The following is a 24,943-nucleotide window of genomic DNA, read 5'->3' as shown; positions in this document are numbered from 1 at the left end:
GGCTCTAATTTCTTTTCTTATCAAGAAGAATTCTGGAACTTTATAAGCTCCTGGAGAGCAGGAATTGTGTTTTATTCATCAGTCAATAGAGAGAATTAGGTTAAGAAGATTTAAAAGATCAGTTATAAAATGTTTTAACTCCACAACTTTCTTATATTTGTATTACCCATAGTGTCATTTTTTTTTTAATTTTATTTATTTATTTATTTATGGCTGTGTTGGGTCTTCGTTTCTGTGCGAGGGCTTTCTCTAGTTGTGGCAAGTGGGGGCCACTCTTCATCGCGGTGCATGGGCCTCTCACTATCGCAGTCTCTCTTGTTGCGGAGCACAGGCTCCAGACACGCAGACTCAGTAATTGTGGCTCACGGGCCCAGTTGCTCCGTGGCATGTGGGATCTTCCCAGACCAGGGCTCGAACCCGTGTCCCCTGCATTGGCAGGCAGATTCTCAACCACTGTGCCACCAGGGAAGCCCACCCATAGCCCATAGTGTCTTTAATGTACCACTGCATCATGCTTGGTTCCGGGAAATTCAGCAATCTCCCCCAACCCAAACACACACACGCACACACACACACACACAGCTCAGTCTCTGGCTTTAAGAAGCTCTTGGCCTGTCGAAAGTAGACAACTGGGTAAACGTGCAATTATGGAACAGTGTTACGGGTGCTATGTCAGAAAGGCTCAGTGGAAAGGGGAGGCACAGAAGAGGGACAGATCTGTTACCTGGCTGCTGGGAGCCTGCTCACAAGGCTTTACAACAGAAATCATCCTTGAGCTGAGTTTTGAAAGATTATCGTCTGGAATCAAGTGAATAACATCTTAAAAATATAACTTTCTTACATTTACCTTAGGATATTAATAGCTAATCCTGTTCCTTGAGTAGCCTCTTCGCCAGCTAAAATGTGCCTCTTCAGGTTCAGAGACATTCAAGGATGTTATAGTTTTCTCATTACGCACTGTATCTGCTCTGTGTTGAAGTACCTGTAGGAAGAAAATTAAGTGCAGGTTTTGTGTGTGGGTTGAGAGCCATTGGGACTGCGGGTGTGTCAAAAACCAACCAGCAGTGTCCCCAAATCATTCGAGTCCCTGGCATGTTTTTTTCAAGGCTTTCTTCCTTGTAACCGGTCCCTGATGGTAATTGGTTGAATCAGATTGAACAATGCAGTCAGATAAACAGTTGTGGCAGCTGCTGCCATGGCAACGTCACCGTCCTCACCCTCCCAGTGCGCGCCCCTTCCCCACCCCTCCTCCTCTAGCTTTCCTCCAGTAAGTGCATACTCGCTAGTGGTCTGGACAGGCGGCAGGGTTTAATGGCAGCGCTGTTTTCTTTCCAAACTGTTCAAAATGATGAACGAAGATGCAGCTCAGAAAAGCGACAGTGGGGAGAAGTTCAATGGCAGTAGTCAGAGAAGAAAAAGACCCAAAAAGGTAAACTGCTGGAATTAGGAATGTCTGTGTAGAGATGTGTGTGTATGGGTGAGTGTGTAATATCAGTGAGGCTGTAGAAACCATGGAGCATTAAGAGTAACTACAGACTATAGCTGTGCAAGCATTGCTTTTTAAAGAGGTAGGTGCAAAGCACTGCTTTCTGAGAATAGGAAAGAGACCTCGGTTCATAATAGATAACGTTGACTGGAGCGTGGTGAAATGCACAGAGATAAGGTGTGTTTGGCATGTGGATTATTGAGGACTGTGGCCACTGATGGATGCTTCTGGTATTAACTGGGTACAGAGAGAGTCATTTTATTTTTAGAATGGGTGAGTTTAAAAGGAACTGTTAAGCAAGGTGGATTATGGAGCAAAAGGAAGATTCGGGGCCAGATGTTTTGGCTCCGTGACGATCTTGAGATGGCTGGACAGCAAATGCCTTTTGGATCCGTGCTAAGTGTATTCTTCCGAAGGAGAAAAGACTGATGTGACAGGAGAAATTTGATCCCCAGCATGACATTTCTTTGGTTTGCTTAGCTCCTTTGCAGTTTTTCCAGACATTAATGTGATAGCTCTTTCATTGATTAAGATAAACGGCTAAAGATATCATGGGTTAGGGGGTGTTGGGCACACAAAGCAGTCTGTAGGATTTCCTACCCTGGCATACATTCCCACACCCTTGATTTTCATGGAAGCATACCAGTGAGAAACAGTGGGAAAAGATGTGAACTATTCAGCCCCACCCAGTGCCAGCACTTCTTTCTTTATGGCCTGACTCCTGGGAAACTGTTGCAGCCTCACAGAGCTCTTTGAGCTCCACCTCTGAAGGAGATGCCTTTTAAATAAAGTCTCCTAAAATCCATTTATTTCCTGAGTCAATAATATGGGCGGGATCTATGATTCTAATGTAAATGGATTCCAAAGCTAGATGGTTTGGGGTTTTGAATGAGCAGATTAAAAAAATAAGTATCATGAGCAAATGAATATTTTTTATTTTGACAATGTTGAAATTGCATTGTGCTTAAAGTGGTAGATCTCTGATGTACTAAATGTCTCCTAATCTAAAAAATTTGAAATAATTCCAAACCTCTGATATTGAAAAGGTCACTGGCAAACAAGGGATTAGTATATTTGTACAGTGCCGTGTAATTTGGTTAAAAAAAGCATGCCCACATATGACAGTTTTTAGATAATAGCATGAAGATAGTGATGCAATCTGATAAACGTAAAAGGATAATTCAGGGCAGGCAGGAACATTGGTAGAATGTCCTTTTGTACTTAAGGATTCTGGATCCCCCAGCCCTCGAGGACATTTTTATAGAGTGTTAGCTAATTGATCAATAATTTTTTAAAAAAGAAAAAACAACTAGAAAAGAGAAAGAGAGCAAGAGATAGGGAAAAAGAAAAAGGGAATTTTTGCTTGAATTCACGATATCATTTCAAAATCCTCTTAATTTATTTCTGAATTCCCTGTGCTGTATTAGAAACAATATACTCAGAACTATTAAAGGGGTGGAGAACATATCTCAAGAAGATTTTAAGCTCTGAGTGATGATACTAAATTCACACGACCAAAGCCATCTTAAAGTTATTTGAGGGGTTAGAGAAGAAGAAATCATCATATGTGATAACTGTAATATTTTTAAAGCTCCATTTTCTCAAACATATTTATTTTAGGAATAAATTCTTTTCCAAACTTGCAGTCAAAATGATAGCAATTAATAGCAAGTTTTGAGTGTGTGTGTATGTTTGTGCATATATTAAAAGGCACATACTAAATGAGCGGTTAAAACACAGTGAATTTTGAATGTTAAAAGTAATTTCACCTAGAAAGAACACACACACATACCACACATGCACACAGGTAAACATCCTTCAGCTTGGCAAGTCAGATGAAAGTGGATTATCACCATAACTCTATCATTTACTGTTGTGTGTTTGGAGCCTCTCGCTTAATTTCCAGGTCCTCATCTGTAAAATGTGAACAGCTATGTATACCTTTTGGTATTTTGTGAGGATTAAAAATAATGTGGGGCTTCCCTGGTGGCGCAGTGGTTGAGAGTCCGCCTGCCGATGCAGGGGACGCGGGTTCATGCCCCGGTCCGGGAAGATCCCACATGCCGCGGAGCGGCTGGGCCCGTGAGCCATGGCCGCTGAGCCTGCGCGTCTGGAGCCTGTGCTCCACAACGGAGAGGCCGCAGCAGTGAGAGGCCCGCGTACCACACACACACACACACACACACAGATGTGTATAAAATTCTTTGAGCAGTATTTAATATATAGGTGATGGCAGTAGCTTTTAGGTGTTATTGCTCTTCCCTTAAATGGAATTGTTTTTTGGAATAAACCATGTAGAGGAAAGTCTATTTATAATTTAGAGAGAGGCAGAATATGCTATTGGTACTTTGCAAAGGCTACTAGTCAGTTTTCAAAATGTCAGAAGTTATATGCTATAATTGGAAACATTTTGTCTCATACAAATTATTGAGATTTATATAAATGTACCCCAGGTCTTTAGATTATTGCTTCACATCTTTTGCACAGCAGGCAATTTAAATTTTCCTATTTAGAAACTTCTAAATTGTCCAAGCCAGAAAATACCAGACATCCCCCTCTCTTGCTAACTTTAATAAAGACCATTAAATGTGCTTTGTTGGGGAAATAATAATTGAGAGATATTCATCCCTAATAAGGATGAAATCTGAGAAAAGCAAGAATTGGAGCAAAGTCAATGCCACGTCACTTAATTCTATTGTCTGCTTTTCTACTAGAGGTTCACATTGAATCCACTATAGGATTCTTTTTTTAATTTTTATTTATTTATTTATTTATTTATGGCCGCGTTGGGTCTTCATTGCTACGCGTGGGCTTTCTTTAGTTGCAGAGAGCAGGAGCTACTCTTTGTTGTGGTGCGCGGGCTTCTCATGGTGGTGGCTTCTCTTGTTGCAGAGCATGGGCTCTAGGCGCATGGGCTTCAGTAGTTGTGGCACACGGGTTCAGTAGTTGTGGCTCTCGGGCTCTGGAGTGCAGGCTCAGTAGTTGTGGTCCAGGGGCTTAGGTGCTCCGTGGCATGTGGGATATTCCCGGACCAGGGCTCGAACCCGTGTCCTCTGCATTGGCAGGTGGGTTCTTAACCACTGTGCCACCAGGGAAGTCCCCCTATAGGATTCTACATAAGCATCCAGGATTATGGGCCACCAGGCTCACTGTGGCCTGGGTGTTGATCTAACATGTTGAATCATAATTTTTGGAAACATGCCTCTTCCTTGAGTAAATATTTAACAGTTGAGCCATAATCCACCTGTTTATTCTACACCTCACAAAAGCAATTCTTCTGAGGGACAGAACTAAAGGGTCCTTTGCCAAAAAAGCCACAATGTGAGAAAATAAGCTCAAGGAGTTTATTTTGTATTAGAATTTTAGTGAGTATCTGGAAGATAGAAATTCTTTTAGTTTTTCTTAAGAATGTCTGTTCTGGCTTTAGTGACTGAGCTCGTCAGCGCTCTCCCTGCAAAGACCACCAGGAAAACACCTGTCGTTGGGTGTATTGGGGTTCCGACTCACTGCAGTGAGGGAGGATGCACATCACAAGGAACCGAGTTTGAAATGACTCATTAGGTTCGGGCTTTGAATGAGTGATTTGGGGGAGGGTCCAAGAAAGTGGGGACTCACTCTGGGTTGGGTGCTGTCAGAAAGCAGGAACAGTTTTATGACTGTGTATCCCAATAAATCTTAGCTGTAGGAGGGGAGACTAAAGCTGTAGTCAGTAAAGAAGTGGCAATCTCTCAGCAAGAGAGAGGGATGGCTAGAATTTTGTGGCTTGGACAATGTTCATATTTTGTCTGTGTTTAGACACGATAAGGTGCCATTATTGTCCTGCTCCATCGTGGTCACAGAGTGGCCTGGTCTGATGATGATGCCCTGTGAAATGATTTATGTTCAACAGCAAAACACCTAGGTCAAGCTGATAGTAACAGGCCAGCTCCTGGATGTCAGCGGCTGCTTTTCTCTTTCTCAAGCTTGAACACAAAGATACTTTTGGAGGGAGAAAGAGATTTATTTATTATTGGATGCTCGTTAGTGTCCAAGGAAAATAAATCAGATAGTATTGTTGCTAAAATATTCATAGAAACCTTTTTCATTTAATACTTCAAAAAATAGTTTCCTTAAGGCTCAGTTATTTCACACAAATAAATATTAGCTAGGACACAGATTTGGGATTGACGTTCTAGTGAGGGTTCAGTGGAGAAGAGGATATGGAAACTACTGGAATTCTCACCTGGGATCCTGGACTAAAAGGAAGCATTGGCAACTGTGTGAAATGTATCAGGGTAAGTGTTTAGCCTGTTCTAAATGCCAGCCAACTCTATAAAAATTTCTTATCCCAAACAATATTTTGGCAGATTAGATGAAAAGAATCCAAGACCATATTAGTGGGCAGCACCCATACTTTCCAATTTTGTATCAATGACATGGCAGTGGATTTACACTGGAGGAGGCTGCACGAACCTTAGATAATTTACATAAATGATAATGGAAATGCTCAAACGTCAGTCACATGTGACAGAGCCATCTGAAACCACTAGGCTTGGTGAGTTCTTCTAAAACAAGTAAATAATTAAATGGCTTAATAACTATTTTCCTCATTTGGTGGAATAACTATATAAAGATGAATGTATAACTATGTAGTGTTGTTTTTAACAAAGTAGTAAGATAAAATGGCTTTGTAGGATACCTTATATTCATTTAAGAAGTTTTGACCTGTACCATTATTTGAAAATATTTATGACCTTTGCAGAAATATTTTTGTTTTATATAATTTTATTGCTGTTTACTTGCCACTGCCTAAATGGGGAGATGAAAGTAGTGCCAGATATGTGAGTGAAATGCTGAACCATTGAAATGTGAATGAGAGACATAGTGAAAGGTTTATTTTTACAGCAGCCATGGAAAGCATGGGTTTTTCAGTGGAATCAGGTAGCAGATCCAACATTTGGATGTTCACCTTGTCTTGCAGTCAAATTAGTTTTGAATTTAGTTGGTGCCTTATCTTGTCCAATCAAGTCTAGAAAGGCTTTAATATATAATTCACCCTGAATAATATCCACATTTCTTCAATTTTCCAAAAACTTATGATTTACCCTTTATTTTATATCAGTTTATAACCCAGAATAGCCTGTGCTGCCTGAAGACAGCAATTCCCCATCACTGAAAGTATTTAAAATGACCATCTGTCAGAGATAACGGAAATTTTTTTTACTGGATGGAAAAATCCCTTACAACAGCAGTCCCCAAGATTTTTGGCACCAGGGACCGGTTTTGTGGAAGACAATTTTTCCACGGCTGGAGGTGAAGGTTAGGGTTAGGGTTCCGGCTGTAATGCGAGCGATGGGGAGCAATGGGGAGCGGCAGGTAAAGCTTCGCTAGCTCGTCCACTGCTCACCTCCTGCTGTGCGGCCTGGTTCCTAAAGGTACCGGTCCGCGGCCCGGGGGTTGGGGACCCCTGCCTTACAACCTAGTATTCTGTGATTTTCTTTCTATGTCTGTCTCTCTCTTTCCATCTCTTTTGACCCACCTTCATGATACTGATATTTTTCACTGCTAATTTCATATGTACGTAATAGCTAGAAACTAATCCTAAAATATCCTTTTTTAGAGTAAAGTGCTGTCTGCTGACCACAACTACTAGAATTACCTGGGTTGCCTGCTAAAAGAACAAAATTCTTAGGACCTACTTTAGACCTGCTCAGTCACTTTTGAGGGTTTTTAACTGGTGCCCTACTCTTTTTGATGTGCGCTAGAGTTTAGAACCATTGCTTTAGAAAGTGGTCAGCAGTCATGAAGTCGAGTTATTTTAGAAAGAAGAATCTCTGATTTCAATTAGATGTGTTAGATTGCTACTTGGCTCTTACATTTTTTTCTTTTAAGTCTAGATGGCAACAGCAGTGATACAAAAGAAGCAAAAGCATTTTTCTCCCATCTTCTTCTTATTCTACCTCTAGAACCTAGAATGCTTCACATACACCATCTCATTTAATCTTCAAAATAACTCCCATTGAGTATTATTATCCCAGTTTTGTAGATGAGCAACTGGAGACTCAGGGACTTTATACAGAGAGAGAGATGGAGAAATGATAGACATTTTCCCCACCAATCAACAAATGCCATATTTTGAACCATTTCTCCCATGGAAACCAGATGCTAAACTATTCTATGCTAAGCTATTCCTGTGTCTCTAGCAAAGCTTCTAAGCTATCTATAGTTTCATCTTCTGCCAAGATATCCTCCAGATCTTTTCCCCCATTGTTGCTTCCTATCTTTCATCAGTTGATCATGTTTTTCAAAATGCCCACTCTAATCTCTGGGAATAATATGTAAAGAGGATGTCTTTCCTGGATGTCTATAATATTCTTCCAAGCAGGACTCCTCTTTCTCTTCCTTTTGCTTCCATTATATTTTCTGATATGTTGGTGTAGATGTTTCTTTCAGTTTCTTTCAGATGTTTATTCGAAAATCCACAGAAAGGAATGGGACAACAAAAGAAGCAAACAGGTATCATGTGGTTTAGGTGTGTTAAATTAAGCTAACATGAAAACTTGATCCTACTTTCACAATATGAGTTCTAATTATTCCCTTGAGGAACTTTGTGAGCATGATATTCCAAGTAATTGCTCTATGGAAGGCTCTTTTTCATATACTCTTTTCTGAAGTGTTTGAGGTTTCTTTTTCCTTCTTGATAAAGTTTCTGAAGAGACAAGTGATTGCATATTGAAATAGAATTCAGATTTTTAATCTACATTTGTTAGAGCATACTAGATTATAAATGTGTCTACAGTTTTATTTCTTTCCTGCTTGTATTCTGTTCTAATTCCTGTGGGTAGCAGAAACAAAGCCACTGCTTATTTTTATATCAGTGGGCACTGGCAAGAGTCATCACAACAAATAAACTTACCATCTCAATTTCCTTTGACTTTGGAAGGGCAGAGTTGGGATTGCTACCAAATGAGACAATCTTTTGATAGAAAAAAATTATTTTATATACTCGAGTTCAAGTCAGTATGATAGGGTATTTCTTTTCTTTGAAATCCATTAATACTTGCCAACCTTTTAGGGAGGGTCAATTTTTTAAAGCTGGAGGGAGACAGTAAGAAATGTTCTAGTTAATGATACACGTAAATCTAGAGGTTAAGCTTCTACTTAGTTATCAGACCTAGTTTTTGTTCATGTTTTTCTGGTAACTCACAGACAAATATCTTTTTCTTTTACCCACTAATTTGTGTTTGTGCTCATTAAGACAAAGACCTTGATTTGTAACATTTGCTTAATGAGCTTTGATTTCTAAGAATCAACTTGTTTAACTCAGTTTAATTTAGATGTTTCTTCCTAACACATAGGAAAGCTCCTTTAATTCAACAACTGGTTTGCCAGGTGTATAGTACTGCAATAGCCGCTATGGCATTGCTGGACTAAAAGTCAATGATTGATACCCTCACTGAGTTTATAATCTGCCTGAGCAGACATTTCTATCAAAAAAATAAGCCATCCAGAGAAATATTATAAATATTATGTAATACCTATATTATAAGTAATAATTATTTTGTTGTACATTGCCAAAAATTAATTCTCAGGAGCCTGGAGAAGGGCAAGAGATCAGTGTGATTTTGTTAAAACGTTAAGCCATATGAATGGGTGAACAATAGCCCTGAGCTTTGAATTTCAACTAATACTTAAGTATGAAGGAAGGGGATACACAGGCAATCAGATGGAGCAACCTCAGCCATACAATTACAAGCTACATTAAAGATTACGAAACTGGTGAGACATTTAATGTAGTTCACAGTTGTAAACTTTGTGGGTGAACTCTCTCTGACATGTCCTTATGCTCTGAGCCTTGGTCAGTTCTAGGCTTACATTTTGGAATCCACTTTGTTTGGGGGATTATACTGTGTCCTTCTCTTATAGAATATATCACTAATCATTCATCTGTGAAGGTCTTGCCCCATATTTATTCATGTTTCTACATTATTTCTGTAGTCAATAGTAAATTCCAAAAAATAAGCATAGGAATGCTTTTTGAAATTATACAAATAATCAACCTCTACCTTTACCTTAAGAGATACTGGTATAGTTAACCCAGGGCTGTAATTACCTAGAACACTTACACAGGAATTTCTAAGACTTGACATATTAGCTGAAAATGGCTTTTCTCAAAAAAAAAAAGAAAATGGCTTTTCTCATCTGGTTATTATTATATCTGTTGTATGTTAGCCTACTTGGACTTTCTACCCATAAAGTAAGGACACTTATAGCTGCTGCCACTTCAGAGAACACTTAAGTTTAAAGAGAAAGAAGTAAAGGAGTGTTTTAGAAGTAAAACTATGAAAACAGAAATAAATGTTAGGATCTGTGTGGATTTTGCAAGTTTGAAGAAGTTAAAAATGAAAGGTGGACCATTCATTTCACCAAGTACTAGAAAGTGATACCTTTTTATAAGTATTTTAATGTAATAATTTACTATAATGCTGATCTTTAGCAACAAGTATCTCTATGTGGCAAATTGAGCCAGTTTAGGTGAGGGTGTTCTAACTTTTAAAAAATTATTGAAAACTTTAAAGAAGCAAAACATTATGAAAATTATGTATGAGAAATTTGGTATTTTCTGTGTCAGGATTTTAGTTCTCTTTTCATAAAATGTGTATCCCTAAATATTCCTTTTCCTGGGTGTTCTCAATATTTGCCCTGATTTGAGACAGTGTGGTGGCAAGATGCCCTCTTCTCTTATTTTGTAGCATTATCTTGTAATCATTGCACAGAGGGGTGGCAGCAAAGCTAAAAACCAATATTCAAAAATGAAAATCAGGAAGGAAAAAAACTAGGACAAATACAGACACTTTTCATTCAGTAGTTCAGAGATACCATTAGAATTATTAGCACTATCCATGCTATTGGCTTATTAAAATGAGTATGAACATCTACCTAATTTTCACACATCCAATCAAATCTGTGTTAGCCGTGTTTCACCTGACACAATTGTCTAGTATTTTCTGTGTAACTGACACAGTAAATCCTTTCAGTGTCCTCTTAAATCAGTCAAATTCAAAAGATGAGATCTACATATGATTTGGTATATGTATATTGTTGTCATGAGCTGTAGTAGTATATTTAATAATTGTCTATGCAACTGAGGCTTAGCATGATTTATCATGTATCATCATCTGTGTAGAAAAGTTGTTCCAAAGCTTATGTTTAAATGGCCAACGGAGAGACTTCATAAATAGCCTATAGGAATCAGTTCTGTTCTGCCTCAGCATGCAGACGAGAGGGTTATCATAACGGTGTATTTGTGTAAGCACTCCTCTGTTCCAGTACTTTGATGTGGCTATATGCCACACACCTGTGCATTGCCGGGTCATACAGCATGTAATGGGGATGTGGGCCTGTGACAGGGTGGAGGCAAATTTGTCATACTCAGGGTTGTGATGTTTCTTCTAAATCTCCTGAAGAAAGCTAATATGCCTTTCAGTATGATGGTCAGCTTCTCATCCTCTGTAGAAAGTCAAGGTACTGCTCTATCCTGGTGATAATGCTTTATCCTATGTAGCACAGGTGAGGAGAAGGATAGAGGAAATGTCCCATAGTAGCTTCTCTTCCACCTGTTTTTGAAGACATGCATCAAAGTTTGTGATTCAGAAGGATAAAGTAAATTTGTATCTGAGGTTTATCTGCAGAGCAGTTATTTTGGTTTGGGTTTCAAGGTACTATAATCGTTTGATCATTTTGAACATGTGAATCTGATATTAGAATAGAATTTACATTGTGGAGTTTACCCCTAGTTCTAGCAAAGGGATTTGGTTCTCCCAGGACAACATACAGAACAAACTGAAGCAAGTGACAGGAGTAAAATAAAGTATATGTGTAAAAGGCTTTGAGAATTTTGTATTTGTGCTTTGAGAATTCAGCAATTGGTAACACTTTCCTCATAGCCTATAATTTATAGTAGTGACTATGGAAAGCCTTAATGTAAATTACCCATTTGTTTTCATAAATTTAGACTGTTTTGAAAACCACATTTGAATAGCACTAATAAAATGTTTGTGAGTAATACATTACTCTGAGACTCTGAATAAGTCCATGTACTGGGGTTTTAGGATGAATAGTGACTGGGTTTTGGTTTGAATTGCTCAGCTATTTAGGGTATAGTGCTAGTCTAGCCACTATATTCCATATAGACCAATTCTCTTCAGTCTCAAAGGCATGGACTTCATGTGTAACCTCAAAGAGTAGCTGATCAAAGGGAGACAGAGAAGGAGGATACTGCTAGATGTGTGCAAACTTAAATCCATTACCCAAACACACACTTTTTAAAAATGGATGCTCTATTGACACGTATTTATGTGTCAAGATTATTCCCTAATTACTATCTCCTTAATATGATAAGGAATTCTATCTTGTCTAGAAGATCCAAATGAGGAGTAAGAATAGTAAAATAATGAAAGTAAAATGGAGGTTCTCTATGGCTTTATGGTGTTTACCGAAGTCAAACTTGTTTGAATAAATTATGTTTCATCCAATAAGATGAGCAATCTAACTATAGAAAAATTATTCATTAGGAAAAATAGTTCACCTCATTGGAACAACATTTTACAAGAATAAGTAGAAAAATAAAAAGCAATAGTTAAAAATATTGAGAGCTTATTACAGTATTAGGTGCTAGCCATTGTGCTAAGAGTTCTACATAGATTATCTAATTTTCTCTTCACAATAATCCGATGAGTGGGTACTACATTATTCTCACATTAAAGATGAGGAGATTGATGTCTAAAGGGATTGAAAGATTTCCCTGATTGAATCCATGTAGCTCTCCCAGGTTTTACCCCGGGTCAAACCTACCATTCTGCCTGTCTCCAAAACCCTGTGCTGTGATAATAGAACAAAGTTTTAAACAATTAAAATAGGATCAAGAATGAAAGAATAAACCCATTGTCCAAAACCCATTGTACCAATATGCCTTCACTGATTGGTCAATGAATCTAAAAAGCTACTTTGATTGATTTTTTTCAAATATAGTTTAAAACACAAGTATAAATCCAAATAGGAAAATGTTTTTTATGTAGTTGTTGACTAAAATTATCAGATGCTTTCACAATATCCTAGCCAGATGTGAGTTCTCAGTCTTAGTACTGGAACACTGAAGAATGAAGCTTTATACGTTGGTATTTGCATCTGTGCTTCAGCTATTTTAGTCAAATGGCTGACACCCTTAACATAGCCTCTCCAATATAAGGGGGAATTTGTTAGTGAGTTCATGTTGCTTGTCCTAATTCAAAAGGTCACTAATCTATCATGTGTTCCATAATCTCATTACACAGCAGGGACCTCTTTCCAGTTGTTAAAGAATCAGTAGGAGTGATTGGGCTATTACATGGGGCAATCAGGCATTTTTCTCCTGGCCCATGTGGGAACCTTCATTTTTGAGAGGATAGGAGGTCTGTTCCATCTGCAAATTCTTCCAGATGGCCTGACCCGGAATGGCTTCCATGCCTGATTTGTGAAGGTAGTTCTTAGGCAACAGCAACAAGTGTATGTGGTTTGGGAACTTACTCTTACTTTGACAGAATGCCTTGATCAGATAAAGAACTACTCATGAACAATTTACTGAGTCACTGGCCAGAGTCCAATGAAAGAGTGAAGTTCCTTTCCTTATTGCTTCTTCCTGATAATAATTTTAAGGGATGATTATATTTTTACAACATTTTATTTATAATTTATCCAGATGTGAAGACAATTAGCTGAATGGAAGTATTTTTTCCTTTGCAGAGCAATTAATTTTTCTTTTCCCAAAGGTTATTAGGATATACTTTTTGTAGGCTGCCTATAACAATGTCAAAGAGTTTAGGAAAAAATTATATACACACATACATGCACATTTGTATTATTCTGAGTTTCAGCTATGATATATTGTAAATGGCTTAGAAGCTTTTGATTAAAAAAAAAAGTTATAACCATACTCTAACTCATAGTTGCCTGGATGTTTGAAGTGTCTTCATTATTGTTGTTGTTATAGAAAGTTTCTATGATGAATTATCCTCATTCTAAACCTAGTGATATGCCATGTATAGATTTTAGATTCTTGTCTACAGCAGGATTATTAATTTGGAAGCTATAAATTGAATTTCCAAATATTCAAACAGGCTTCCTTCCTAGGGTGGGTTTGGCTACTTTCATCTGTGTATGCCAGGATCTATGATGGCCGTCTCAAGTTTCAACCCAGGAGTCAAGGGTCATGTAGAGATTATCATGGGATGGCCTAATCTATTATTATTTATTTTTTAAAATAAATTTATTTATTTATTTTTGGGCTGTGTTGAGCCTTCGTTGCTATACACGGGCTTTCTCTAGTTGTGGAGAGGGAGGGCTACTCTTCGTTGCAGTGTGTGGGCTTCTCACTGTGATGGATTCTCTTTGCTGTGTAGCATGGGCTCTAGGCACGTGGGCTTCAGTAGTTGTGGCATGCAGCCTCAGTAGTTGTGACGCATGGGCTTAGTTGCTCTGCGGTATGTGGGATCTTCCTGGACCAGGGATCGAACCCATGCCCCCTGCATTGGCAGGCGGATTCTTAACCACTGCACCACCAGGGAAGTCCCTAGATGGCCTAATCTATAATTCAAATATCATGTACATTTTGCCTTAATACTTTGTAATAAAGAAAGTAATGTTAGTGTGCATTTTGGAATTTTTACTCTTTGGAATGGTTTCTCAGATTCATTTCAAGGTGATCAATGAGTTTAGATCTTGTTATATTCTCTCCTGACTATACAGCTCTTTGTATATTTCTATATGAATGCATATCAACCTTTCATAGTACGTTTTTTTTAAACCTCCAGAAGAACCTTATTTTGAGTAGAGATTATTTAACACTATATGAATTGAAGAAATGAACAGTTATGAATAATTCAGTAAACTGAGAATATGTGATCCAACATGGAACTCCTAGAATGTTTTTGATACAAATAAGTACCTCATGGGGGTGATTGATACTTAGGCAGGTATGGCTGACTACATTTTTCCTTATACTGAATATTCTGGGGTATGAGAATGATCCCTTGCCTCTGTTCAATGGCAGTTGTCAAGTACATATTCACCTATTATTTACCCAGTAATTTCAAGGCTGTATAACTGACATATTTAAAAATAGAATTGATATTTTGCTTCTTCTTTCTACAGTTCTAATTTGATTATTTTCCCTAGGCCTGCCACAATGAAAAGTAATATGTCTGTTGACCCTAAAGTGACCTTGAGGAAATGAGGTGCTTATACTAACTTAGGTAACAGATGATAAGTGTCTGTGTTATAGCTGACCAAAATTCACGTTCTATAGTGTAATTTCTACTTGAATCTAACATTTTGAAATTGAATATGAGATTTGGTAAAAATATATCCAGTGGAATACATATGAACATGTATTCACATATATATGTGTGTATAACAAATCTTCGGATATTACCAAATGATAGCAAAAGATACCACAAAATTTGCCATGTTTTCTAAGTGATAGTATTCAGTTATCATTTAGTAAAATCATATCTGTAGCCAAAATTGCAGATAAGATAATATTTGATAACAGTCGTATTAAAATAAGACATTCTGAGAAAAGTGGACTTCAGTATTACTTTTTTAGAAAATATGTTGTAGTTCTTGAGTTTGCTTTCACCATGTATCTAGTCAACGTTTGTACTTCTTTAATGATGCAGATATGTCATTTTCCATTGGAAAAAGAACTCCTTTTAGTCACAATCAAAAAACATTTTCTGTTTTTTGTGGCCACTTTCTCAAGACCAAATAAACTGGTAAATAGTAATCTACATCTATGATATTTATTAGAGATTATTTTCAGTTGCTGGCAGTTATAGATAGCTGTTTTTATGTTTTAAGTTTAAAAATTCTTGAAAATTAATGTAAATTTGGAAATCAAAGAACTGAATTATGGAAAATGGTATTTTGTCTCATAATAAAATATTTCTACCTTTAGAATTATGAAACCAAACTCAAAGCAAATATAAAAGTAAGGCTGAAAAAGGAATCTCCAGTCTACTGTGAGTAGACATTATGATAGTTCTTGCTAATTTTCAACTAAATACATTAGAATTTGTTTAGGTTGCAAAGGGAAAAATACTTTTCTGCTCCTGTATTTCATTTGATGGCTCATATGTCACTTTATTTATGGAGTGCTCACTACTCAGCTCATTTTAGTACAACGTTTTATTTTGTGGTTGAACTAAGACATGTGGTTGACCTAAGACAAACTGAAATATGATTTTTTTTGAAAAACACAAAAAAAGTTTGTTTTTTTTTTTCAGTAGATAATGTACAATACAAATGGCTTTCCTTCCATTGAAAGTCATTTTTGGAACTTTTTGCAGTGTGGTCCAGTTTAAGCTGTTTTGCTTTTTGGTGTTAAAGATGTATATTACTTATTTTTGAGAAATTTTGCCTCATTAATTCTTTATGAATTTGAAACCCTTTAGAGTTTGATATGGTATAGTGGATTTCGCTGTGAGTCTAACAGTAAAAAAAAAAAAAAGGTCCCTTCCACGTACCTCATCCATCTCTCTGTGTGGATTAAGTTCCCTCAACAATACTCCTAGGGGCTTATCATGATGATAGGATTTTGTGCCTGCTTTAGTTGTGTTTCCCATATGCAGTACCAATTGTTCAGTGAGTATATACGTAACAGCAGGCCAGTCAGGATTCAGCCAGGATTAACCAGGAGGGCTCTATACTCCGGTGTGGCACACAGCCGTCTTTTGTTTTTCCCATGCCAGAAGCCCCTCATTTTCCCCGTTTTTAGAAAATCCAGACTAGTGTGAACACTCTGGCCTTGTATGGTTCTTTGGGAAGTAAACAGTCTTTCATTTATGATCTGAGTCATAAATTGCAATTCATTTTCTGTGCATCTGTAGAACCTCTAACAAATAAACAATTTTAGAATTGAAATTTAAACAAATGTAATACCTCTTAAATATCCTTAGCACCTATCCTATGTGTATAATAAAGGTAATATTTTTATTATTGCAAAACCAATATATTTACGAACCCTCAATCTCTCTCTCTCTCTCTCTTTCAAGAGTGTGTGTGTGTTGATGTGTGTATGCATACAAGTGAATTTACTGTGTGATTCATACTAGTTTCTTCGAGAGTATAAACTTGTAGGGCTCCAAGTAGCTTAAAATAGAGATGGAATTAGCTTAAAATTTCAAAATCCCAATGTCTTATTTTATATGAGGAAACCGAGATGCAGAGAAATCAAATACGTTGGCCAAAATCATGTAAGTCGTTAAGGGCAGATGTGGGCCTAGACTTAAGGTCTCCTGACCCCTAGAACAGTGATCTTTCTATTGCTTAGAGGTCATCTTAAAGAGCAGTCAAAGCCTAGCAATGAGAAGAGTATTTAAATGTTGATTTTGAGGGAGGTACAGCTTTACAAAGGCCCCTTATCTGCTTATGAAGGAGACTCAGGTCAGCTTGACAGTGAGGACAGGCCATGTTTCTAACACCAAGTGATGTGCCAATTTTCATTTGCAAGGTTATTATGCAAAAGCTAATTTCTTGATATTTACTAATCGAGTGCTTCATGAGGACTTGTTATACCAGTGCTCCCAATCTAGGGCTGTTTTTCAGCTGGGATGTGTAAAAGGGGGGCTGCTTTGCTGGAGTCATGACTCTGGTGTCCGCCGGGTCCAGTTATATATTTTATGATACTTTAAGGCCTTTTAAAATTAGAACTTTAAAACAAACTGAAAAGGTAGCCAAAATCAAAGCATTATTAGGAAACTGTATATGGATTTGTTGAACCATTAACACATATCCATCTTATAAAGGTGCTTGGTTTTACTGAACAGTCTGTGTAGCTTCAAGTTTTAATCTCTTCCTACCTTGATTCACGTTGTCCTCCCCCCCAACACACACACACACACATACACACACACACACACACCATACACGCACACACGCACACACACTTAGGCCTCTTACAGTTTTTGTAAGCTGACTCTAGGGGCTACTGGACCCATTCTGTGAGTGCTTAAAGTTCTGTTGTGGTACTCTTATTAAGAAAGGTTCTTGGTTACTAGTGGGGGTATTCTTTATTCATCCATGTATTATTAATTCTTCACTCAACACACATTTATTGAATGCTTCTTAATGGTAGGACATTGTGTGGTGCAAAATACAAAATATAGAAAACTAATTCCTTGAGGCCCAGGAATATGTCTCCCTCATTTAATATATGATTATTTTATTACATGATAACTGACATGATGGAAATGTGCATAGTCTAGTACAAGAGCACAGAAAAGGCCGGACAAGAACTCCTGCAAGTTCTGATGACTGAGCTGAGCTTTAAAGGATAAGTAGGAGTGATCCAGGTACAGGTGCAACAGAAGCATTTCTGACAGAAGTTAGAGCATGACTCATGTCATGGGGAAGTGAAAACAGGCCGGCACAGCCTGGAAAGAAGGGCATATTGGGGCTGAGGTTGGAGTCTGGAATGGGATGGCGGCTCTGACGTGTGCGAGGTGTGTAAGCTTGGACAAATGATTTAGCTTCTCGGAGTCTCGGTTTCCTCATCTGTAAAAACTGAGATAATTACGGAACCTGCCTAATAGAGTTTCTGTGAGAATTACGTGAGTTAATATATGTAAAGTGCATAGAATAAGCCTTGGCAATAGTGAGCATCATGTAGGTTTTCTGCTGCTAGATTATAAAATGAAAAGCAATTAGAGCATATGATACATGAGGCAGAAGTAAAGCTATCGTGCCTCATGGTAGTAAGCTTGGACTGTATGTTGTATAGCTAAAGAGGAGACTTTAAAAGGCTTTAAGCAGTGGGGTGACATGACCAGATTTATTATTTCCATCACTGTGGAGACTGCAGAGAATGGGAAAGTCGAGAGACAGAATTTATTTAGGGAGTTATAAAACTTGGGAGATGTGATCTTGGAATAAACTAAGATGTAGTGGTGGTAGCTGTGGAGAGGAAGGGCCAGATAAAGGTAAATGAGTCTGATTAAGCCCCTGAGTGGACTTAGTGGTGAGGTGAAGTGGGGGAAGAGTAAGAGTGAAAAGTGACTCCTAGGTGTCCAATTCTGGTGATTCGGTGGCTGTTGGTACTAGCAACTGACAGAGCTAATAGCAGAAGAGCAGGTTCAGAGGGAAAGGGGCTGGGTTCCGATTTTCACCTGTAGGGCTCATGGTGCCTGTGGAACATGCAGAGAGAAAAGTCCAATGTCGGACTCCAGCTCCAACGAGTCCAGGGAAACCTGAGGGATGGACGACGTCGGCCAAGGAAATAAGACCTGACACCCTTTGTAGATGTCAGCACATCAAGCTCAAATTTATTTTTCAGAGCAGGTATTTATATTTAGGCAGGTTTCATCATCATGTACAAAATGAAAAAATCTCAACATATTCTAACCTCAAAATATTTTTCTCAGTTTTCTGAAAATGTCCCCAGTTTCTAGATGTACTAACAAGATACTTCCCCAAGTTCTCATTAGTTGCAGGTTATTTTCTAGTAGTTAAGCCAAGCTATTATGTAAGTCTTTATTACACAAGTGCAAGCTTCGTGTTCTTTCTGCATGGGCAAGTTTTTTGAATAGTGCCTTGAAAATATTTACAATATATCCTACAGTTCCTGTGTACCTGACTGCACTAGTAGCACTTACAATACCTCCTACGCTCCTGTTTATCATCCGCCAATTGTTGCCAGAGTATTTACCTTTCTTTATAGTGGACCCATATGAAAGCAAAATCATCAACAACCCCTTCGTAGGGCCACTGTTGTTCAGTTGGGGGTGTTTTCCATAGGAACATCCCTATATTTCCAGATTGTGTATTGCGTTCCCAGTTTCCTGGGGCCAAAATAGGTACTTTCCATTTTGTGATAATAATAGTGGAGGGGGGGGTAGTAGTTTTTCTCGTTTTCCTAACCCTGGGCGTAAATCCCCCTTGTGCTGTTTCCATATATAAGCTTAACACAGCCAAACAAATCAATAGAGATGTAGTCCACCGTCCTGGCACAGTGCTGCTTCGCAGTCCTGCCTTTGATTGCATCATGACTTTGTCACGGCGCAGGGACTCCAGGATGGCTTCCAACAGTCCAACAGACATTTGATGTGTGATACTTGGGGGAAAGATCAGGACAGCTATAATTTTAAGAACCATCAGTGTGGTGAGGTTGAAATCATGAGAAGTAATGAAACCACTCATAGATGGAAGACAGTCTTGGAGTGACACCTGTAGTTACAAGAAAGAAATTGTTAGGGTAGAGACAACAAAAGGAGATAGAAGAGCTCCTAGGAGAGCTGGGAAAGAGAACATGCTCATCTTTGCCTCCAGGTATGATTTCCCCACATAAGAATGCCAGGCTTAGATGCTAACAAGTATTCCTCTGGGGCTGCACTTTGCATATGATAACCCAAACCATGAGTCTAAAGTTGCCTGGTTTTTCACCCAGGCTGCATGGCCACAGTGAAAATAAGTTAACTGGTCACATGTTTCTCCCTGGTTAGGTGGACCAAGCTTGTTCTCCTGTCCATTGGTCACACAATCATTGTGTCTTTGGGGCCATTGAGTAATGCTAGTTGATTTTCTAAGCATACTGTTATGAGTCTGTACAGTTGGGGCATTAAGTATATCATTTGGGCAGTTATTCCTAAATTAAAGAGATCATTAAAGATCACAAGTTAAAGAGATGATTTGGGCAACTATTCCCAAAAAAACCCAAAATAAATCATCTCTTTCTGTGATATTTTATTTTTTTCTTCAGTTTTCTCCAGAGTATTGGAAAGATCTGAACTTTATAGCCACGTCTTTGCAACAAAACAAATCTGCTAATAATTGCCTATGACTAGCTGATAAAAAATCTTTAAGCTTTTCCTGCCTTCATTGTGAATTTCTCTTACACAATGAAAGAATTGTAAAGATACACAAAATTGAGGCAATTAGTTATGTATATACTGGATGTGTCACATGTAAGTGGTGATGGAAATTATTATAAGAATATTTACTTTGTTATTTTAAAATAATTTGCAAACTAGAGGTCCCTGGAAGTCCTTTAAACTTGTGTTACCCTTGTTTGCTTCTACCAGTTGCTGTATTGTGAATGTCATACAAATAGGCATCCCCTAAAAACTCTGAAAAATTTTAACTTGATAACATATGATGAAAAGCAAATAAAAATATACTATTTTAGTAATGGATTAGAAAAGTGCCTAGAGAAGCACCTGTATGTATTTCCCAGATTTCAGATTAGAGTTTGTTATCAAATGAGGATCAAGAGAATGATCAGAAATGACTCATATGATTGTATATTTGTTACCAAGAGAATAATGACATGGCTAAGAGTCCCAAAATGTAGGCAATTTTATAATAAATAAATAATAAAGTACAACTCTAGATTTAGGGAAACACTGAAAATATATAAAATCAAGTAAGTGATGTCAGATTCAACAGATTAAGAAAGTTGGAAATGAAGATCAAAGTCCTAGAAGGAATAGGCGATGTGAACAGATTGCAGGGGTTACTGTAGAACAAGGAGGGAGGGAGGACGCTGGGCGTGTAATCAGCAAGGTCAGGGAGAAATGAAGAAAAGAACATTTATGCCCTAATTAGCCAGCAATTTGTTATAAAACAGCCTTGCCACCTGGAGAGCCGAATTTTAGAATTTATTGGCACAAGCCATCAAATGAGCCAAATTAGAGCAGGCTGTCATCCAGGTCTCCAGCACGGGCTACAGTGAACGAACGATTAGCAACAGCCTCACGCCTCAGGAAGGCTGGGAGAGGAGAAGGTGTACTTAGTAAGAGAAGGGATAACGCAATCAAAGAAGATCCACATACGTTCGTGAGACTTCCCTATTGCAATCAGTCTTTTAAAAGTCAGACAATGCATCTGGCCTTTGACACTCTATATGATATCTCAAACTGAGTATTTTGCTACCGAATGAAACTAAATAGGACAAGAAAGAACTGCTCATCTCTTTATTGCATCATTGTTTATGCTAAACTTTTCCATTAAAGGGTAATGTTTCTCTTTAACCTTGGGGACTGCATGTGGCTCATTGTTCTTTCTCAAACTGAATATCCAGTGTGTTCCTGGAACTCATCACTTCTACCTTTACCACAGTCCCTATTCATTCCTCCTTCTCTGGCCTCCCTCAAGGATGCATGAGTATCCTACCTGTAGTGCTACTGCCAGAGTTCTGTCTTCTGTTTGACTCTGGTAACCTCCTCCTCCCTTTCATCTTGTTTTCTAGGTGCCGAGCCTTTACAGCTTTACACTGTGCTGTAAAGTGGTATTATCTCCCTCTGTATTGACACTTGACGGGAATAATCTAACCCATCTTATCCCAAGCCCGGTTGGATGTTCTGGTCAATATTGTGGCTTCGTATGACCCTCTTGTGTCGAGGGTCAGCCCACATGTCAGTCTTTACACCACTTGTCTATATTTTGTTCTTCATCCTGGGTGGACACTGCAGAGGTTTGGAACATAAATTCTCCTCTCCAAGCCTTTCTGCTCAGAGAGACATTTTATATTCTCCAAATTAAAATGTATTATTATTCATTTCTCTTGTCGTGGAATGCTTTCCCTTCTGCTAGACAAAGCTGATCTGCTTTCCTTTGTCCTCTACTGAGCTCTATTCCTAGCATGCAAGCATTGTCACTTTGTCATTTTAAAAGTCTCGGCATCACTAGAGTTCATGAAATTGTGAGTTCTAATTAGAAGTGTAGTGCTGATTCTCTAAGCACATGAGTACTTGGCATCTTTTCCTCTGGGACTAATCAGTACAAATGGCATTGCCACTGTTTGAATTTTTTCATCTGATTCCAACTAAACTTAGTGACTCTGAGTTTGAATTCCAACAAAAATGCAGTTACCTGAATTGCTTGGTTTGGGGATATCAGGAAAGCACTGCATTTGTCTGAAAGACAGAATATATTTGCCCTGTAAGTCTATCACTACAATTTCGAAATCAACCAATTAAACACTCTTTATTTTCTTCTGCAGCAACCATTCCTACTCAGTGAGACTGTACTACATTTCCTTGAATAGAGATCCAGTGCCCTCATTCCCTTGTGTAACTTTCCCGACTTTACTCGCTGCTGCCATTGAATGCACTGAGTCTTTTGAAAACCCTTAGATACTAATTAATTTATGGCATATGTCATTAACCTTCCATTCTGCCTTGGTCTTTTTCTGTATAAGACAATAAGCCCTTGGGACATTTGAAATGCTTATATTTACTTGCTTAGTAAACCCTTGGTACCTATCATAACATCCAGTTTTGTTGACAGTAATGGTGATGGACAAAGGACACTATCACACCCCAGAGAAGTGATGAGCCAAGAATGTCTAGTTAGGTTTTTTTTAGAAAGAAATAATAGACAGGAGAAAGCCCTAAGAATAAGATTGAGTCCACTTTAAACTGAGATGGCAACCATCCCATAGTCCTAAAATAATGACTGCTTCTCATGTATATTGTACATGTCTTAATTGCCTCACATTTATTTAAAAACAAAGCCTAAGTGAAATAGGAGCTGACAGAAGCTTAGGCCTGATGTCTTTTCACTCAGATTAGAGACAGGGTCTGGCATATACAACAGCATGATTTCCAACGTCAGTCAGCTGACAGGGTGGTAGGCTAGATAATAAACAGCATTTACAGTTCACTGCGATGAAGGCCATGCTACATATTTTTAAAGAGTGCTCTAGAGATGCATAGTACAGTTCACTACTCAGACCAAGGGATCAGGCAGGACTTTGTGGACATCTCCATATATTTCATCATATCTTGTACCTTACCTGGACTGTAGCCTACCTTGGCTGCCAGAAAACCTTCCAAACTTAAATCCACCTTCTCCTTAACCAGGCTTCCTCTTTCCTTGATCCACTAACATATTTACTCTTCCCTACTCACTACCCGCACCCCTGGTAGGATTAACTGCTTCCTTTTTGTTGCCATAATAGCTTTATAATCTGATCTAGGCTTAGATAGCAGTACACCTTACCCCTCCCCTCTTTTTAATAAAATCAGCACTGTACAGCCAAAGAGATCAGACAGAAAGGCAGGTACCTTGAGGAGGCATTTACCAACTAACCCCCCCACTTTTACCAACACTTTTTACCATCGTCCTATTGATATAAGTAGGAGGGGGCTCTGGCTTCATGATAACCTAAGGGTTACTTAGTATGGGAAAGAAGGCCAATAAGACACAGCTTCTGTAACAGTCCTTATGTGCTCAAACCAGATCCTCTGTCTAGGGCATCTCTAGCAGGCAGGAATGAATCAGAGATTCAGTTGTATGGAGCATATGACAAGCAAACTCAAGCAACATAGACTGTTGAATTTCTGGGGGAAAACTGTGTGTTTTTTTTTAAAAAAACTATTTATTTATTTATTGGCTGCATCGGGTCTTAGTTGCGGCACCTGGGGTCTTCATCGCGGTGCACATTGTTCTCTCTAGCTGTGGCGTGCGGGCTCAGTAGTTGCAGCACATGGGCTTAGTTGCCCGCAGCATGTGGGATCTTAGTTCCCCGACTAGGGATCAAACTAGCGCCCCCTGCATTGCAAGATGAATTCGTAACCACTGGACCACCAGGGAAGTACCGGAAAACTGTATTATGAATGCTGCAGAGTTCAAAGTGCCAGTCTATCCAGGTGTTCAAGTGTCAGTCTTCTTGCTAGACTGGCCTTTGTGATGTTCAAATAAAGTAAGCATGAGGTATTCTCAAAATTAGAAGATTATTTTCTTAGAGGTATTGCGGGGGATGGGGTGTGAGATCACCTCAGAGAGTTGTATAGGGAGGTTGCTTAGGCAATAACAATGCCTTAGTCAATGCTCAACCAAAATGTAAGTGTAAGAAATTACCATGATGACTTTGATTGTTCTTTCTTTTTTCTTAAAAAAACAGTTACTTCAAGAAAAATTTTTTTGCTGTCCTTCCTTTCTAGTTCCCAAAGTATGTGTTTATTGTTTATTGGGTGCTGTAATTAAAAATATTAGAGTGTCCCTATTCAAACTCTGTTATACAATTTATGACAATTGAAATGTACTGTTCATAGACCTGCCTATTTTCTCCACTGTGTCGATTCTTGGAGTTTTGCACAATACCTGGCAGTTTATTTATTTATTTTTTTTGCGGTACGCGGGCCTCTTACTGTTGTGGCCTCTCCCGTTGCGGGGCACAGGCTCCGGACGCGCAGGCTCAGCGGCCATGGCTCACGGGCCCAGCCGCTCCGTGGCATGTGGGATCTTCCCGGACCGGGGCACGGACCCGTGTCCCCTGCATCGGCAGGCGGACCCCCAACCACTGCGCCACCAGGGGAGCCCTATTTTTAAATAATGAGTAAGTTAACCCATTGTTGATTGAGCATATACAACTTAGATCTCTACTAAATAATACTGAAGAATACTAGAATAGGTATATCTGGGTAATATGGCCAGGGCAACCTA

General features: G+C 38.6%; 1 protein-coding gene across 10 annotated transcripts in view; it reads left to right on the top strand.

Moving 5' to 3' along the window:
- Positions 1-24,943, top strand: part of ANK2 (ankyrin 2) — a 690,343-nt gene that overhangs the window by 346,865 nt on the left and 318,535 nt on the right. For 6 of the 10 annotated variants that reach the window (XM_060299082.2, XM_060299080.2, XM_060299071.2 and 3 more), the window contains exon 1: positions 1,271-1,429. The exons of 2 other annotated variants lie outside the window; for them this stretch is intronic. In XM_060299082.2, the coding sequence (XP_060155065.1) occupies positions 1,346-1,429 (84 nt within the window). In that variant the 5' untranslated portion in view covers positions 1,271-1,345. Of the gene's footprint in view, positions 1-1,268; positions 1,430-24,943 lie in introns of those variants that run through there. 2 more of the 10 variants (XM_060299057.2, XM_060299046.2) reach the window with 1 other exon arrangement.

The sequence above is a fragment of the Globicephala melas genome, chromosome 5, assembly GCF_963455315.2.
Source record: "Globicephala melas chromosome 5, mGloMel1.2, whole genome shotgun sequence".
Lineage (NCBI taxonomy): Eukaryota > Metazoa > Chordata > Mammalia > Artiodactyla > Delphinidae > Globicephala > Globicephala melas.
Note: the sequence above shows the minus strand (reverse complement) of the source record. Positions and strands in the feature narration are given on the sequence as shown.